This window comes from Poecilia reticulata, chromosome 7 (genome assembly GCF_904066995.2).
Source record: "Poecilia reticulata chromosome 7, P_reticulata-male-v2, whole genome shotgun sequence".
Taxonomy (NCBI): domain Eukaryota; kingdom Metazoa; phylum Chordata; class Actinopteri; order Cyprinodontiformes; family Poeciliidae; genus Poecilia; species Poecilia reticulata.
In genome coordinates, this window is record NC_088836.1 from 15,514,214 (window position 1) to 15,531,297 (window position 17,084).

At 43.0% G+C, this 17,084-nt stretch overlaps 2 protein-coding genes across 6 annotated transcripts; one reads left to right on the plus strand and one right to left on the minus strand.

Annotated features, from left to right (window-relative positions):
* Positions 1-1,570: 1,570 nt before the first annotated feature.
* Positions 1,571-11,412, plus strand: inavaa (innate immunity activator a). 2 transcript variants are annotated; one of them, XM_008413539.3, is made up of 10 exons: positions 1,571-1,675; positions 6,237-6,328; positions 6,824-6,957; positions 7,092-7,214; positions 7,311-7,545; positions 7,625-7,672; positions 7,840-8,044; positions 8,237-8,386; positions 9,094-9,748; positions 10,755-11,412. In XM_008413539.3, exons 2-10 carry the CDS (start codon positions 6,265-6,267, stop codon positions 10,845-10,847), a joined length of 1,707 nt encoding a protein of 568 aa, XP_008411761.1. In that variant the 5' UTR covers positions 1,571-1,675; positions 6,237-6,264; the 3' UTR covers positions 10,848-11,412. The 2 variants fall into 2 exon arrangements, with proteins under 2 accessions (XP_008411761.1, XP_008411762.1); XM_008413540.3 differs by having other exon boundaries at positions 1,663-1,787.
* Position 11,413: 1 nt separating this feature from the next.
* On the minus strand, positions 11,414-16,979 carry LOC103467291 (uncharacterized). 4 transcript variants are annotated; one of them, XM_081608968.1, is made up of 14 exons: positions 16,865-16,979; positions 15,464-15,589; positions 15,305-15,377; positions 15,151-15,223; positions 15,041-15,068; positions 14,743-14,883; positions 14,179-14,310; positions 13,247-13,409; positions 13,126-13,169; positions 12,993-13,043; positions 12,781-12,917; positions 12,596-12,715; positions 11,744-11,851; positions 11,414-11,640 (listed from the first exon to the last, which is right to left on the minus strand). In XM_081608968.1, exons 2-14 carry the CDS (start codon positions 15,467-15,469, stop codon positions 11,490-11,492), a joined length of 1,227 nt encoding a protein of 408 aa, XP_081465094.1. In that variant the 5' UTR covers positions 15,470-15,589; positions 16,865-16,979; the 3' UTR covers positions 11,414-11,489. The 4 variants fall into 4 exon arrangements, with proteins under 4 accessions (XP_081465094.1, XP_081465092.1, XP_017161073.2 ...); XM_081608966.1 differs by having other exon boundaries at positions 13,126-13,172; positions 16,865-16,975; XM_017305584.2 differs by having other exon boundaries at positions 12,596-12,703; positions 13,126-13,172; positions 16,865-16,969.
* Positions 16,980-17,084: the final 105 nt, after the last annotated feature.

A 17,084-nucleotide genomic window follows, 5' to 3' on the forward strand; every position in this document is an offset into this window, starting at 1 on the left:
CTCTGGACTCTCCTGGTTCTTTCACAGGGATGTGGGACTTCGTTTAATTAGCTAATCTTTTCATTCCATCGTGGGTTGAGAGGAGAAAGGACCGGCCATCTGCTGGAGGCTTTCAGGAATGTGCAAGCTGGGAATGCCCCAGGGTCTAGTTAAAGCACTGGAGACATTCTGGATGTTCACAGACGGCTCCAGCTGAGGGTCCAAATCGATCTTGTAGAGTTATTTTTTGGAGCATTTCAGAGGCAAATTCAAGACATAATTCATTGGACAATTCTTTGAACCTCATAATCATGACTGAATCTGACAGTATGACTTTAAACATAGAAATATAACCTTGAATCACATAGTTAGCGATATATATGTTATGACTGAATCTTGTAATTGTGACTTTGAAAGTTTAAATTATTACATAATGAAGTCATAGAATTACATTTTCTTTTTTTATTTAGGACTTTAAAGCATTAATTGATACTTAAAGTTGTGGCCAATGAATTTATTATGACCTAGTGGAAGATTTCTAATTCTATAAATTAGCAGAAGGACCTTTGACATGCATTTATATGTATTTAGACAACAGATTTTTTTTATTGTTTTAAAAAAATCAAATTTTAAAGATTCAGGGACTCAAAAATTATGACTACAAATATGCTCTCTCTAATATCTTGAAGGGAAAAGAAGATCAGTGGGGTGAAAAGATGACATCTGGTCTGTTTGTGTACATCTTATTTATATTATTTTATTTAAAACTGCCCCTCGTTGTAATTCTTTTGAAAGTAAAACATGTAGATCCACAGCAATCATGTTTTGTTGGGCTGTTTAGTAAAGACGGCTGCTTAAGGAAATGAGATCGGACCTCTTTATGCTGGATTCTCTTACTTGTATTACTCATGATAACTCTCGTGGCAAAACATAAAGTTGCACTTTGGCACACAGCTTAGCTCCATTTAAGTCCAGGAAATAAATGTCTGAATAGAAAACTGGCCTACTAAAAATCTGCAGACAAAAGTCTTACGAAAAAAAAATCGTAAATGTGTTTTAAGTTGATTTTGCTGTTATTACAATTATAATTATTTATATCATCCCAATTAAACGTTGGAGTCGAGCATTTGGGCTCCATTTATTTACGTAAAGTAACTTAAATCCAGTGAAGACCTTTCACCGCCACGGTAAAGAAACGAGGTTAGTGCTTTATTATTCCCCACTACTTACTCGCCAGCTGTTCGTGTTTCAGTGAAACTAGTGTCTACCTCAGACCCACTCTTCTTCTTTTGTGCCTCTTTTCAATTAAAAGCCCCCTCCTCTTCTCTGCAGACAGACGCGTGCCTGGGAAGTCAGCGGAGCTGGACGAAACCATTTCAAACAGCAGAAGCGGGGATTGAGGTTAAAACAAAAGTATATGCACAGATAATTCAAAGTACCTAAGATTATAAAAAAAAATAATAAAGCGTATCAAAAATAGTAAAAGGAGATGTTATATTTGTAATAGTCGCTTTGTAATAACTATTATTTGTTTAAATAAGAGCCCGGATGATTCCCCCTCCCCCCCTCGTGGGGAGTGGAGTTGTCCTGCCTGAGCAGATGTCCCAAGCGCTCCTCACATCCAGCCGGAGAAAGTCTTTAAAGGTGCTGCGGCTGCAGAGAGGATGCTGTAGAGGAGAACAACATAAACTACCTGGTAGGAACAAACTATTTTCTGTAGCTTAATAATAAAATCTAAACGGTACGACCGGAAGAATCCATGAAAAGGACGAGGAGGGTGAAGTTCGAGCTCTTTAAGTAACTTAATGGTAAGGAAATTAAGCTGTTGGAAACCGGAGGTATAAGAACTTATATCGGAGAAATAAACTTTCATACAATGAGCCTGGTTATATTAGACTTTTAACAACATGCAATTTGTCTAAATGAAGGCTAACAGTCGTAATTTACATTTTATAGCCATTTTTAACTCCACAGAGTGGATTGCAATCGCTTGAAGTCAATATAATGTCTCCTCTTAGTATATTAGCACTTTGGATCTACACTGGATTCCATTACTTGTTGCGTATTTATGTTGACTTTTGATTATTTTAAACGCTGAGTATTGAATACAGCACTTTTTTTCCTGTTAATATTTATACTAAAACATCAGTTTTAACACTTCTTTGGTAATTTGTTCAGAAAGGCAGCAAACATATAATACAACAGCCTTGGAATACATATTTACAACAGTGCATTATTTAGAAAATGATTGTGCATTTTGTGGTATCCGCACAAAAACAAACTATTAAAAGGGTGCAAAAACTTTAAGAAACGAGTTTGCGCAGCTATTAGTCAATAAATTAGATGCACATCCAAGTTATTTCTCACTCCATCCTACTCATCTTGTTTGTATAATCTACGCCCATCGAAGGATTTACTTATTTATTTTTTTTATCCTGTTTGGAACAGTTCAATCAGCTAAAAGCAATAAAAATAAAAAACAGCATGGCCAAATTGTGCTGTAAATAAATGCGAGTTAGTCACTGTTTGCTGTCTGCTGAATGAAATGTGGATGTTTTCACTCTCTAGGACTCCTGTGGAGCAACAGGCGGTTTTGATTGTGCCTGTTTGTCTCCTCAGCAGCAGAATAAACAAGATCTCCTCTATTCCACATGTTAACAGATGGGAAGTGTTGTCCCCCAACACCTCTGGGCTGTTATTATTGCCACTGGAGCGCCCTGCCTCTTTTGTCTTTATTTTTTTGTGACTGTGCTGAGCTGTAACTCCATCCGACCGGTGACCTGAAGTGGCCGCTCTGTCCGAGGCCTCAGAAAGGACGCTGGCCTAGAGGGACAGCGTTCGATCCGTCAGCCTCTGGAGAACAATGACGCCAGTCTCTTATTGGACAGAGGTCTGGAGAGCATATGGCCATCGGAGGCTGGCACGGTGCTTAATTATTACTGCTGTTGGCTGCTCACAGGAACAGTTTGTGAACTTCTTGTCTTTACGGCCTCCTTGCTGCCTCTTGATTCGATATCTCTGCAAACTTCTGTCTTCCTCGTGCCTCCTTTCGTAATCCAACACCTCCTCCCTTCTCTCTGCCGCTCCCCCACGTCCGTGCACTTCTCTCCTCCAGCGGCCCGTGCTTCGTTCGCATGGAGCTGGATCCCCTGATTTTTTTTTTTTTTGTTGTTGTTTTTTTTTTTGCTGGATGGATTTTGGCTTTCCGTCAGGCTGAAATAAAAGCGAGCTGTAAAGTCGTTTGGGTTTTCTCGCATAGTATCAGCATTCAGCAGGAAAATCTTAATTATAGGGTTCCAGCAGGGCCCGGATCTGGTTTCATGCGAGCCTCGCTGCTTCCTCAGTTGAGACTGGTCCCCGTTGGTAATTCCAGGCCCGACCACAGTGGTAATGAGCAGAGCGGTGGTGGCTGCGATCCAGCGGCCCGCAGCTCCGAGGGGCTCATGGGAAAGGGCGGTGTGGGAAGTCTGGGAGACAGTAAGTGCGCATCGCGATGTCTTGTCATAAACATCAACTTCCGTGGATGTTACGCCGTCGCGGGCCAGTGAACTGTGAGGACGGGGGTTGCTTTCATCCTTCCACGTGTTTACAGATCGTCATCATCAGCGAAGACGGCACCGTCCCACCAATTAAGATGTTTGTGACTCCATCAGTGGGGTCGGCAGGGTGGAGGCATTGCTATCACCAGGATCCCAACTAGGTTTTTTTTTTTTTTTGGACTCTGACTGCCAGAACGATTTCAACACTCCTGCAGCTTCAGGTTCCTACAAACTCTATGACAAATCAGCATTTTGGCAATACGATGCAACTCCATCCCCAAACCCATCCACCCACTCAGCCACTAGCTCACTCAGCCCAGACCCTCCAACCACAAACTCTTGTGAAACTCTTCAGACACTTATGAGGTGTAAGTGGGGTAAATCCCACACTACCCAGCCTGTGGCTTGATTCATGTTGACTTCTTCAGCTTTTGGGATTGCTGCAACATGGAGCCATGTGTCTGCGAGAGCAACATTCCCCCCTGTCTCCCCCAAAAAATCCCCACGCCTAAAACTCCACACAGCTCTCCTTCCCAACGAGCCTGAGCTGTCAGCAGATACTGCGGCGGCAGCAGATTTCCGAGGGCCCCGGTCGGCTGATTCGGGTCTTTTGTTGCCGAGTTGTTTTACTGACTCAAGCTGCCGAGCCTTTGCCTCATTGTGATCGCCGGCTGCGTCAGTTCACATGAGCTGCCGTAATGAATGGGTCGGAGCAGTGGGACGCACAATAATATCCTGTCACAGAGTATCCTGATTCACACGGGCTATGAGTCTTCCTCATAGCTACAGGAAAGGGCCTGATATCAATCTCCAAACACAGCAGTTCAGACAGGAGCTTCGGATTAGACGCTGAAGCTTCAGCGACAGTCTGCATGCCGTCTGACTTTGTCAGCCCTCCTCCCATCCTGAATCTCTGACGACTGGAGGGTTTGTTTACTTGATATTAACACAGAGGCTGCTTTGTGTGCGGTATTAATAGGAAAACAAGAGTCATGCTTTAAAACAGGGCCAACCCAAGATCTTTCGAGGCCCTGAGCTCAGAATGATTTGGGGCCCTCTTCCTGTTGAGCCCATCAGTAAACCACCAAAGATCTTCTAATGTTGATTCATTGTCCATTTACTCCCCTAGTTTCGTGGTTTAATCATAAGCCGACAATTCAATTTTCCAAATCACAAAATTTGTTTTCACTAAGCTTAAAAATAGCCACTTGGCATTCACTTAAAAACAAAAAAAAAAAACAACTAATGCTGTAGTGACAAGTCTAATTCTCTGGTTTTAATTCTTTTGGTTTTCTGCAGCCTTTTCAGACTCGGTGGAGGAGGAACGTCAAGTCATTGTGTTTACAAACGCAGAACACCATCAGTAGTTTGAGATGTTTTGCAAACTGTGAACATAAAATGTCATAATTACTCAGGTTTTGAAGTATAATGCTGCCACCACTGTTTAAAACTTGGATCCAGTTTTAAAGAATTCTGAAGGATTCCTAAATAGTTTTAAGAATTGTCAGAAATCTTTGTAGCAAACTTGTCCTTGACAGATTTTCAAGCCCCCTTCTGGCTTGGAGGTCCAGATTATCCTAAAATTTTACTTATTAGCTTTGGGCACAAGCTACTTTGAAACATGCTTATGTTTAGCTTTATTAACTCATTTGAATAGTTAAATTTAGCAGGTCTAGAATTTGTCGTCCTTCCCCACTTGGGGTCACGATTCAGAAAGTGTGGAGTCTTCAAAGCTTAAATTTGAAAGTAAGTAAGTAATTTGAAAGTTTGGAAGTTGAGATGAAAGTAATAAATTGAGATGAGAGTGATAAACTGGCTGCCATTACTTAACTAACTCCGTGGAAATCAGGGCTACCATCTCCTCCCCGTGACTTATGAGGATGAAAAGCTGAAAGGTTTGGGAACTACCGGTTTAAAAGAAATGAAAATAAAAAGAACATGAAGAGTACATTTTCTCTCTGATCTCTTCACATCCTCCTGGCCTTGTTTCAGCTCTACAGAAAAATATCTTGTTGTTCTTCCCGTTTTCCTCCGGTTGTTGCCTCGCTCAGCAGCCTCTCCTTGCTGACTACCCGTCACATGCTCTCTGAGTAGCGGCGATGCAGCCGAGCAGGACGTGAACAGCAGCTCCGCGGAGTGTTTGGGTGAAACGGAGAAGCTTCGCGCCGTGCAGGGATCTTGTGATGAGATGCTGCATGATCGAGGACATTCTTCCACTTCAAAGCCCCCCAGAGGATTCTGGGGACACTGGTTGAATAGACACCGAGGGAGGGGTGCAGAGAGGGGGAACAGGTGCAGAAAGGGAGGGTGTAGGGGGGGTGTGGGGGGTCACTCTCGCTGCCATCTGCTTTCTGTTTTGGTTTTGAGGTTCTTTAAACGCCCCGCAATACGACTCGCGCTGACACGCTCCCCTGGCCAGTCGCCCCGTGCCCCGTAACCATGGCGCCACGATTCAGATTGACCCCTGCACATGTGCCGAGTCAGCCATGGGGGTCTGCATCTTTTGTGACCGGCCATGGGAGAGAAAATGAAGAGGAGGGGGAGGTGGGAGACGGAGACAAGGGCGTAAAAAGAGCACCCGCCAGTCATTCACTTTTGTTAAGTAAAGCAGCAGAGGGAGGAGATTTGAAGCCATGTGGCTGGAAAACCCAGGAAGATTCTCTTAAGTGAGCCGTCCTATTTTTCTCTCAACTCATTTCGCTTTGCTTATCTCAACAGGTGATCAACTTGAGAACTGACAGTCAAGATGACAGCCATTGAGAGCAAAGAAGAGATCAGCGACACAGACAGTGGGATTATCTTGCACTCTGGTAAGGACAACACCGAAGAGGAATCCAATATCAGCACAGTTCACACTTCATTGTTCACATGATTAAATCAGGATAAAGTCACTGCTGCTAGGGAATCGACGTCTTCACGTCGTCTCAAACAAAAACTACAATAGTCATATTTTATAGTGCAAGTTAAGGTAGCATAGAAGTGTAGAGCGGAAGGAGAAGGACGCATGGTTTTTAACATCTTTATTACAAACTAGTGTGAACAGAACGACTCATGGTTTGGGATGGGCATTCTTTACTCAAATATCTCAAATTAAAATCGAGTGCCACTAGTTAGTAAAAATAGTCCACCTGTGCGTCACTGAATCTCAGTAAAAAAAAAAAGAAAAAAACAGCTGTTCTGTGAACGTCTTGGGGTTTCTGGAAAACATTATTGAACAAACAGCATCATGAAACCCAAGAAACACCCCTGGAAATCGGTTTACTGGTGCCCTCCTAGCTAAGATGTTGTGTTTGTAATTGCTGCAGGCCCAGACAGCCCCACCTCTCCGTTGAAGGACCCGACCACTCACACCAGAGCCCTGAAACTGAAGCATCAGTCTCTGGAAGAGCGTCTGGAGCTCTGCCTGCTGGAGCTTCGAAAACTCTGCATCCGGGAGGCGGTAAGTGACCCCCTGGAAACTCAGTAGTTCAATGTTTTAGCTAACATTCTCTCTAAACAGACACACCATATTTCACTTCCTATCGTGAGACTTATTCTTGTCTCGTCGTCGGACATTCTGCATTGCCTCCACAGGAACTGACTGGCTCAATCCCCTCAGACTTTCCTCTGCTGCCCGATGAGAAGCCGCCTCGGGTCAGGAGGAGGATCGGAGCGTCTTTCAAGCTGGACGAAGGTCTGATCCGTCGGGACCAGCAGGTACCAAATACCACCTCACCGGTCCTCACTGTGAATGGACAAAGAGAATAAGCAGGGGGGGGGTGAAATAAGTTTCCATGTTTCGCTTTATCCCAGGATCCAGAGTTACAAGCTCTGGAAACCGACTTGGCAGTTCAGCGGCAGATTTACGAGGCGGCCCGAAAACTCTCCCTCGAAGAGAACCTCAGCAAACCACAGAAGAAGAGCCGGCTCCAGCAGTGCAAAAGGGAAGAGAAGAAAGTGAAGGATCTGCAGGAGGCCGTTTTCCAGCACAGGATCAAGAGTGAGTGCAACTCACCGTGCATCTCCATCTCAAGCAGCCCGAGTAAAGGTGAGTAACGCCACTGCCCCCCGGAGGACGAGCTGCGCAATGCAGGGAGTGTGACGAAGATGCGTCATCTTCTCTGCAGATACGTCGGATGACAGCTCCCTTTCTGATGTGGTGGCTCTGGATGATGGTGAGTTTTACACATCTGTTACCGAGGTAACATCACACTGTAAAACAGACTCTGAAATAAACAGAATATGACCTTTAAAATTTTTGATTTAAAAAAAAATAAATTTCATTTTTAGACTCTGTAAGATAAAAACATTTTCTTTGTTGTTTTTTTGCTGTTCTTTCCAGATGTAGATTCGTCTTGCCCACTCTCACCTCCAGTGTTGGACACCTCAGAGTCAGACCCCCTGCAGTCGCCTCATCAGTCTCCTGGCCCGCTTGCTGTGGAGTTCGAACGCTCCCCAATCCAGAACTCCCCGTGGAAAGAATCCAGTCTGGATCAGCCTTACCAGAGATCAACAAAACCTCAAACACCTAGCAGAAGCAGGTCCAGGTAAGAGAGGTCTGAGACAAATTGAGTCATACCGATTCAACGTTTTCAGGGTTTTTAAAGTTAGTTTTTAAAGGATGTTGGAGCAGAAACACCGTCCCGCTTTACACTGCGAACACTCCTACATGTTTGTGATGTTTTTAACAGCATGTGTTGTCTTTCTGAGTGTTTTTGTTCCTGCTTTATTGCGTGCAGTAGTCCAGCAGGAGCTCCGGTGTCTGCAGAGAGCTGCAGGATTCCTCTGACTCAGTTCGTCAGGAACTCTGCTTTACGAAACAACCACTCCACCAGCGCCCCCTCCACTCCAGAGCTGCTCGTACGCCGACAGTATTCCCAGTCCTTCAGGTGAACAGACCATTCATGTCCAAAGTAACATTCACAGAGCCTAACAACATGTGCACTGCAGCAGGCTCCTGTAGTATGCTTTATACAAGTCATGTGATGTTCATGTGTCTTAACATTTAATGACTGGACAGGTTTAGCAGACGTAGGGTTCATTTGGAATGAACTTTTTTGTGAATAGCCTCAAATCTCACGAAGGAGAAATTTTAAAAAGACATTCCTCGATATCACATTTAATGTGATGTGAATACATGACACACAAAAAGCATTTTCTGCCATTTTTTTCTTCACAAAGCCTGCGTCTCTGCAATGGATGTCATTTTATGGCTGCGTCAGGAAGTGCACACATAGTTAGGTAGATATTAGAAGGTTTATCTCCAAAATCAGAGAAGTGCAGCTGTAATCGGCGGAAGAGAGAAAGCCGAGCAGATGAACAAAGTTTTATCCTTTAATACTTTTTTTGTCATCATTTATGAAAACGAAACATTTTCAGCTAGATCAGAAGTAAAAGAACTCAAAGCCAAATAATAAAAGCCGTGAATTTTCTCTTTTAACGCGTCGTCAAACAGGAAGACAGCTGGTTTGAGGAACATCCTCAGACTAAACCGACAACCGAATAAAAAAAAAAAGAAAAGATACTCGGAAAAATGTGTTGCCATATTTGTTATGCTGGTACTTTTACAGCCAATGATTGTCTTACGTTTCCACAGACTTCCCAAAAAGAAGCTGACTGTCGACATGGAGCGGCTCGGCTCGGAGAGCTGCCGCGGCCGGGTCTGCCCGCCTCTGCAGCCGTGCAGCCCAGAAACCGTGGTGCTCTCTCCAGAGTTCTCCCCTCCACGGCCGTACCAGTGCAGCTCAGAGGACAGCAGCTCAGAGCACTCCTCATCCTCCTCCTTCATCTGCTCTCCAGGAAGGGACAGACCCACCGATATTCCCAAGCTCTGCCCCCCGCCTTACGGATTCCACTTCGGGGCACAGACGAAGGAGCTGTCCTGTTTCCGCGGCCTCCATAAAAGCCCCGGACAGGTCAGACCCACGCCAGGAAACGGGCCTCTGTCGCCTCGAGACACGGACACGGGGAAGGGCTTCCCGACCGCGACTCCAGGGGCTCACAATCTGCAAAGAGGAACTCCGTGCCAGAGGAGCATCCTGAAGCCCCCCCCACCGTACACCAGGTTGGCCCGAACCCCTTCGCTGAAAGACTACCCGAACCACGCCGTCAGGCTGCTGCCCCGGGAGATCGTGTCAGAGGAGCTGAAGTCCTGGCACCAGAGGAATCAGCTGCAGAAGTTCTGGCCGGGCTGTGGAGAACATCAGAGCGTCATGAGCCCCACCTCTCCTCACCTGCCCCCCTTTGAACAGGTCGGTACTGAACAAACACTGGTACCGTTAACATCTGTGTGACTGACAAGGATAAGTAGCCATGCATTGCGTCTGCAGAGCTAAAAATCTTTTGTTTTGTAATTATAGGGAAATTGATACATACTCGCACTAAATTTAATGAATTTACAGTTTTGCATAAATGAGCCATTTATGGCCTAGATTTCTGCTCCTTTTCTGCGTCTATAAAGTAGCAACAACTGTTACATTTTAATTGGAATTTAAATTATTCATTAGAAAATAAGGCACCTTTAATACCTATATATAAAAGAAATTTGACAAAGTAATTTAATGTTTTGAAATTGACCTCTGTCTCTTTAAGAAGCTCCTACTTTTTCTGTCACTCCACCTTCAGCACGTTATCACAACTATGCTTTTCATTATGCCATTTACAACCGAATGAGACAGAGTAGTAGCCTGTATGATGAACTACTTCACCACCAGGTGTTTTCTAATTGTTGCTGCTGCTAGTCTGGAGGAGCCGGGTGGTGAATGTGCGATTGAGGGGTTCTCTGTGACAAAGAAACTCGACTGGAGGGCACAGCCTCCCTGATTATCTTCCCAACAACCCTGACCAGCTTCCTTGTCCCGGATGAAGAAAAACATCCCCACAGCATGACTCTGCCACTACCATGTTTCACTGTGGGTGTCATGTATTCAGGATGGTGGGGTGTGTTAACTTTCTGCTACACATAGTGTTTAGCATGTTAGCCAAGTAATTGTGTCTACTTGGCTTGCAGTAAACTGGACAGTTTTCTGTACTTCCAGAAATGACACACAGATAACATTAACAGTTTCTTCCACCTATAATTATCCATCTGCTTGGGTTCATCCATCACATAAGATCCTCTAAAACTACGTAGATGACGTAGTTTGTAAAATTAGAAAATCGCGGCGTATGAACATCTGTATCATGTCATGACATGATAAATGACACGATGTTTAGCATCTGCCGAGTGTGTCACTGATGTGATGGCCTTTTCCTCAGGGTTCGGGTAACCTGGTCCTCCAGAGAGCCGCAGACGGGACTCCAGTCCAGTGGTTTGTGGCCGAGGACGCTGAAATCGTGAGCCAGGTGTAACCTGCACCTGTCCAGCTCGTTCCCGTTTATTTATCTGTATTTATTGTGACTTTAGACTCTCTGTGAGATTGTTGACACGGTGCAGAAAAGGTGGACCTGTTGGTACCATTATGGTAATTATTTATAATTTAAGGTAAGGTGGAACGCCAGCTTTATTTATTTTAGGTCGTCTCTTATTAGACTGTAGCTAAAGCGAGGCTCATGCAATCTTAAAAGATTTGTTAAATGGACCATAGATTGTTTTTTTTTTCTTTGTGGCTGGCACACATTTTTATACACAAACGCCCCCTCCTGTAACCATCATATAGGTTTTCACATTAATATAATTTTTGACTATATTTATTTAAGTTTTTCCCTTGCAAAATAGATTTATAACAATTTTGAGACCTTATTGGACCTAAATAAATGTTTTTTTTTGTATTTTTATGACTTGCTGACATCCTTAAACAGTGGTTTGATGAATGTTTTAACTGCAGTATGCCGTGCTCTTACTAACCGCATGATTGTGTGAGTGTTGAGAATTATTTTTTTTTGTGGATATTTATAATAAAACATTTAAAAACAAGTGATGCATAATGGTTTTATTCTGGAAGCTAAATCCTTGAAGAGAATGAAGGTGGAGTATTCCAAAGTTTTTACGGGTCATGGCTCATCCTCTCCTTCGTGAATCTTCCACATGATGCAAGTCAGCATTACGACGCAGAAAAGCACCAACAGGTTGGTGCAGATCCGCGTCCATCGGCAGCGGTGCAGCCGGACCAGCAGAGGATCCTGCCTGCATGGAGACCCATACCTGAAGGAGGCAGACGCTCATTGTTTGTCCACACAAAACAATCACTGTCACTTATTAATTTATCGTGTTTTTTTTTTTTTAAAGAAATGTTGCATTTACTTACGTGCCAATGGAGATTTGTCTCTGGATAGTTGCCGTTTTTCTTTCCTTTCCTTTGGTTAGTGCAGCTGCTTTGGCTTTCTGTCTTTGTCGCAGAGAGTCCAGAGAGAGGCTGCAGCAAAGCCACAAAGGCTTGCCATTAAAATGATGTAATGTTTGCTCAAGTTACGCAAAAATAACCACAAAAACTCTTATTACCTATTTGCCTAAGCCCCTTTTATGGACAGTAAGTGAACCAGTTAAAAAAAAAGTAAACCAGATGTCCATCTGGGATAAAAGGTGGTATGTAAAGTGAAAATCAAGTAAAGCTTTAAGTAAAATATTTAGCCAAAACTTAAGTTCAAGTATACTTAATTGGAGTAATTGAAAAAAAGATTGTAAAAAGCCTTAAATTTTACTTTTATTGCAGTAGTGTAATCCCACACTGTAAAAACAAATCCAAACTTTAGTTTGAAATTATCTGGGGAAAAAAAATTCCCTGTTAAGATTTATTTTTAATTTTTATGCCAGAATTACTGTCACACAAAACAATTCTTAGAAAAAAAACAATAGCTTTATTATTGCTATGCTTCACTTTTTTTAGTTGCTCAGTGTGTTTATAAATGTTTAATCAGTAATACAAGGTCTTACATTAATGTTAAGTAGAGCAGATGTTTGTTGATCTTAATAAATTGGGAAATGGAACCAATATGCAAAAGCAAATTAGAAGCTCTTTGGTATCACAAAAAACATTTTTTAAATAATTGCTCTAGAGAATTTTTTACCTTCCAGAGCAGGAGAAGTGGGCATCATTCATAAGAAAAATTAAACTACAACCTTTAATAAGGTTATTGAGGCTACTGAGAGAATCCCATACTTTCTGTTGTGCGTATTTGAAGCAATCGTTTCCTCTGTCGGATGGCTCTCTGGGCTGGGAGCAGAAAGGTCCGTAAGACAATCTCCTGGTGGATCTGGGTTTGGTTGTCTGAAAACAAAACTTGTTAAAAGAAAAGTGAAAACATGTGGTCCAGATAAAAGCAGAACATTTATTTCACACTGTACCTTTCATTCAAGAGGTGGCTGTCCTCTTGGGTAAACACAAAGCTACAGGCATCTAAGCTCAGGGATGGAGACAAGTGTGGAGGAGAGTTTTTCTTCCAGGAGGACGTCCTCTTCCTTGAATCTCGCTTCTTCTTCTCCTGTTTGGAAGGACATTAAGCTAATTATGGCGGCAAGACATTAGGAGAGTTCACCAAGGAAGCCCAAATTCCTACCAGATTTGGGCTGGAAATGATTGATGCGCTGACTCTCCTTCGTAAGACGCTCTGGAATTAAACAGACAAAACTGGAGTAAGAAGGCGGATACAATTAAGAGATTCATTCTTCTGTATGATGAAACCTGCATACCTGATTAGAGTTTCTCCTCTTCCTGTCCTCCTGTCTTTCTGGTTCTGCTGTAAGAGAGAAACAGCCAGGCATTATTTAGGCGGCATCAACACACTAGTGGATGAACCGAGACTCCACAAACCTGGGTTGGTTCTGGGATTGATGCTGTGTCTGTAGGAGCTCTGCTGCTGCTGCTGCAGATTGTTTTTGGCTTCTTCCAGCTCGGCTAAATGTCTGTCATGACGCCGCCTCAGACTCTCCACGTGAGCCACCATGAGCTCCACAGCACGACTCACCCGAGCCTCCTATGAAAGTTAAACATCCAGTCATGGTGAAAATAAACCACAAGTTACAACAATTTGAAGCTATGAGGGAACAAAGATTTTATATCTCCAGATAAATCACTTAAAAACTAACGATCTTAAACCCCTATAAATCAGTGAAGGAGATTCATAGTGTTTCTTGAAAGGCGGACAGGTGAATAATTCACGTTTTGCAACTATTTGCGTATTTCCTTCTAGGTCTCAACTGCTTCTAGAAATAATGGAAGTGCTTAAAAAATGACTACCCGGCCATTTTCTGCCAATAAGTTAATGTTTGTTTTGTTGCCGTCTGGAAAATTAGCCGTTTCAAAAACCTCTCGATTATTAAGTTGCAACAGCCAGGCACTGCCCGTTACCTAGCAACTCCAGTCGAGTTGAGCCACTCGCTTAGCAACTTTAGCAGAGGCTAACCTAGGAACCCACGTTTTACTGCTATACAATGAAAAGACAAGAGTTTTGTTGTTGACTTATTTTTGCTGCGTTCTGATGGTTGAGAAGACGCTACGTCTTCTGTTTCAGGGTCAAAGATGTACGGCGGTTGCATCTATTTACACCATTTTCACTTGTGTAAAATGTGTAAGATATAAGGTTTGAAATGGAGGGCGTTGCCAGCAGCAGCTTATACTGATTTAAAGAGACAGGAGACCCAAAACCATCTCATTCAGAAGAGACCTCAAAACAGGCAAAAATCATCATCTGTCCCCTTTAATGCTGTTAATGTTTAACAGTAATAAACATAACCTTCATGTACCTGGTGGACGGCACCGAGCACCTCGGCTGTGCTGGAGATCCGCTCTACTGTCCCTCCGAGGATGTCCAGAGAAAGCTCCAGCCTCTGCAGGATGCTGCTGCGTTTACTGTCCAAACACAGCCCCTTCAATGTCTGAAAACACACACAATCACATCTACTTCCTCTGACCCAAACTTCAACCTTCCCACAGAACGAGCCTACACATACAATAAGAGCGACAACAAAGTGGTTTAGACCAAAGCATATTCATGAGTTAGAATGCCCTAGTCAAAGTTCAGCCCTAAATCCAACTGAGAATCTGTGGCAACACTGTATAATTGATGTTCTCAGAGGCTCACCATTTATTCTGACTGAGTTTGAGGTATTTCTGTTCAGAAATATGGGCAAAAGTTTACAAATGCATGCTTGGTTCAACTTCACAACGAGCCTCTACATCCTGTTGGCATTTCAAAATACCACTGAAATTTGTGGCTGTGGAGTAAAGAAAAACTCCAAGAGGTGTGAGCATTTTTCCAAGACATTTTAGAATATTGTGAGCATCTTGATCATATCCACACAGTGCACCTCCAGGGTCTCCCTGCCTCGGCTGAGCTCCAGGTGGATGTTCTCCTCGGCCAGGTTGCGTGCGTGCTCCTCCGACTGCAGCCTCTGTTTCAGGGTGTACTGATCGCAGCGGAAGGCCAGGGTGATCTGAGAGAAGGCCATCTGGGCACATAAACAGCTTTCAGTCCTCAGGTGGAAATTTGGAATATGGTTGAATTTTTAAAAAAAAATGTATTTAACACTAAGAAACTTAATACACACAAATCAAATACAATCAGGCTGATGAAGATGTCAAATAACTTGTTTGTAAAAGTTTTACCTCCAAGTCCTTTTCTGTCATGTCCACACTGTTAAAAAAAAAGGCAGGTAAAAGCTTAATAAAAGGTTTAAACTAATTTCTATGCAGTATATTGTCATTATGTGTCTCACCTGTTGAGGCCTACACGCTCTATGATGGACAGCTCGCTCCAGCAGGTCACCGGTGGCTCCTCCTGACTGCTTTCTGTCAGAAACATGAACCCAGGTTGAACGCAAAGCCAGATCACCCACTGATCCTTTTATTTACCCGTCTTTCAGCTTCTACCTTCCTCACTGTCATTGCCGTCAGTCATGGTGGATAAATGATGTCCGTTTGTCTCGGCGTCAGGTGCAAACCCCTACAGACACAAATAGGTATTAGAGATAAACGTGTGTGTGTATATAGATATAAATGTTGCAGCTGATGGTAGACAATTCGACTCACCTCCATGCTCGTCAGTGCCGCGTACACAAGAGAAGGTCGGCATCAGCTGATTTTGCGTTTCAGGGTACGAGGTTTACGGTCAGACGTCTGCCCTCGATACATTCCTCACTCTGCATTTCTCCTGCCCTGAGAATAGATAATCCCATTAAGAGATCCACAGTTAAAGCAGAGCAGGATCGCTCACCCAAAGAGGCTCATGGGAAGCTGCGTTTCATACTTGTTAAACACAGATGTGGTGAAACGTCCAGCCAGAGTTGTGCCTAAAACTACTTGATGGTTTCCAACTTCTTGATTTTAAAACTGAAGTTGGTGTTTTGTTCAATTCAATAATACTTTACTAATCCCAAAGGGTTAATACATGTTATTCTAAATCATATTACACAATTATCTTGTAGATGCTGAGGGCTGTGGACAGGGAGTGGGAAGAGGATTTCCTGTAGCAGTCTGTATTACAACAAATTTGAAGAAGGCTCTGGCTACAGACATTGTTGTATAACTTAAATTAAGAGGTTGTTCATAATTTATCATTTCACTCTTGAAAAAGCATAGCTAAAAGAGGCCAGTTTTTTTCTAACCAGGTTTTAAGAAATGGTAAAGCTTTTCATAACATACGGTTCTCTTTAAGTAATTCTACAAAATAGAAATCTTTGTAGAGTTAACTTTTATACTGCAAGTTTTGGGTTAAATGAATTTGGTTTGCTTCCACGGGTTTCTCAAATTTTGGTTCATTGGGTTAGATGTGTGGGCCTCCTTGCTCATGCACACCTTCTCAGCTGTGTCATAAGTTTTCTGTGTGTTAAGAGCTCGAGGAAACAAACGCACTAATATACTTAAAAGCAATAATGAACTTTCTGTAGGTGTGAACATGAACAGGGTGTAAATAATAGCTTTAGAAACTTGTTTAATGATGAAACTTCTCAACTTAAAGCGTATCACATCTTAACCCATCACACCTAGCTGATTATACGTCCAAACAAACTAACTTCTCTACAAAAGTTACAGTCAATGCTCTACTAAACACCATCTCTATTAGTTGTGCTTTTTTATTCACTTTCTTCAGTGTTGTGATAATGCCGTCAGCTCCCATTAATAAATAACCTAAAAACGAGCCATAGGCTGACATTCATTACTTCCGTAAACAGTGTGCTGCCCTGTGACGTCAACGTTCTTCTGCGCATGCGGGTCGCTTTAAACCGTTCACACTGAAGTCTGGTTGTGGTTTTAATTAGTACAAAATCTTACTTTAGCAATAAATAAAAAAAATTGAGCACCAGGACCTGCTGAGTTTCCACTATACCTCCCCACTCATGAGGGCAAATTTTAGGTTTTCAATGTCAACTTATTTGCTTAGAGTTGAGGAAAAATGCTTTGACCAGCAACAGCAGAAAGGTTCAAACCCACCTGTTTCTAAATGCAGCGAGGCATTGCTGCTCTCACAGCTTTAGATGCGAATTCCAGCATGGAAAAATACTTCAGGTCTGCTAATGAACCTTCGTTTGATTCAGGTGTGTTGAACCAGGGAAGGAAAGAAAACATGCAGGATACTGGCCCTGGAGTACTCACTTTGACATCCCTGCAAGGGATGTCAAAGTGAGCACAAGGTATTTGGCGGTAAACTCAG

Bases quoted from the DNA above. Each gene is read 5' to 3' on its own strand.
- inavaa (XM_008413539.3), top strand. From the start codon at position 6,265: ATGACAGCCATTGAGAGCAAAGAAGAGATCAGCGACACAGACAGTGGG. The intron at 6,958-7,091 runs GTAAGTGACCCC...TTGCCTCCACAG, and splicing joins AACTCTGCATCCGGGAGGCG to GAACTGACTGGCTCAATCCC. The intron at 7,546-7,624 runs GTGAGTAACGCC...TCTTCTCTGCAG, and splicing joins CTCAAGCAGCCCGAGTAAAG to ATACGTCGGATGACAGCTCC.
- LOC103467291 (XM_081608966.1), bottom strand. The intron at 15,069-15,150 runs GTGAGACACATA...TTTTTTTAACAG, and splicing joins GAGCGTGTAGGCCTCAACAG to TGTGGACATGACAGAAAAGG. The intron at 11,852-12,595 runs GTATGGGATTCT...GCTTTGCTGCAG, and splicing joins TCAAATACGCACAACAGAAA to CCTCTCTCTGGACTCTCTGC.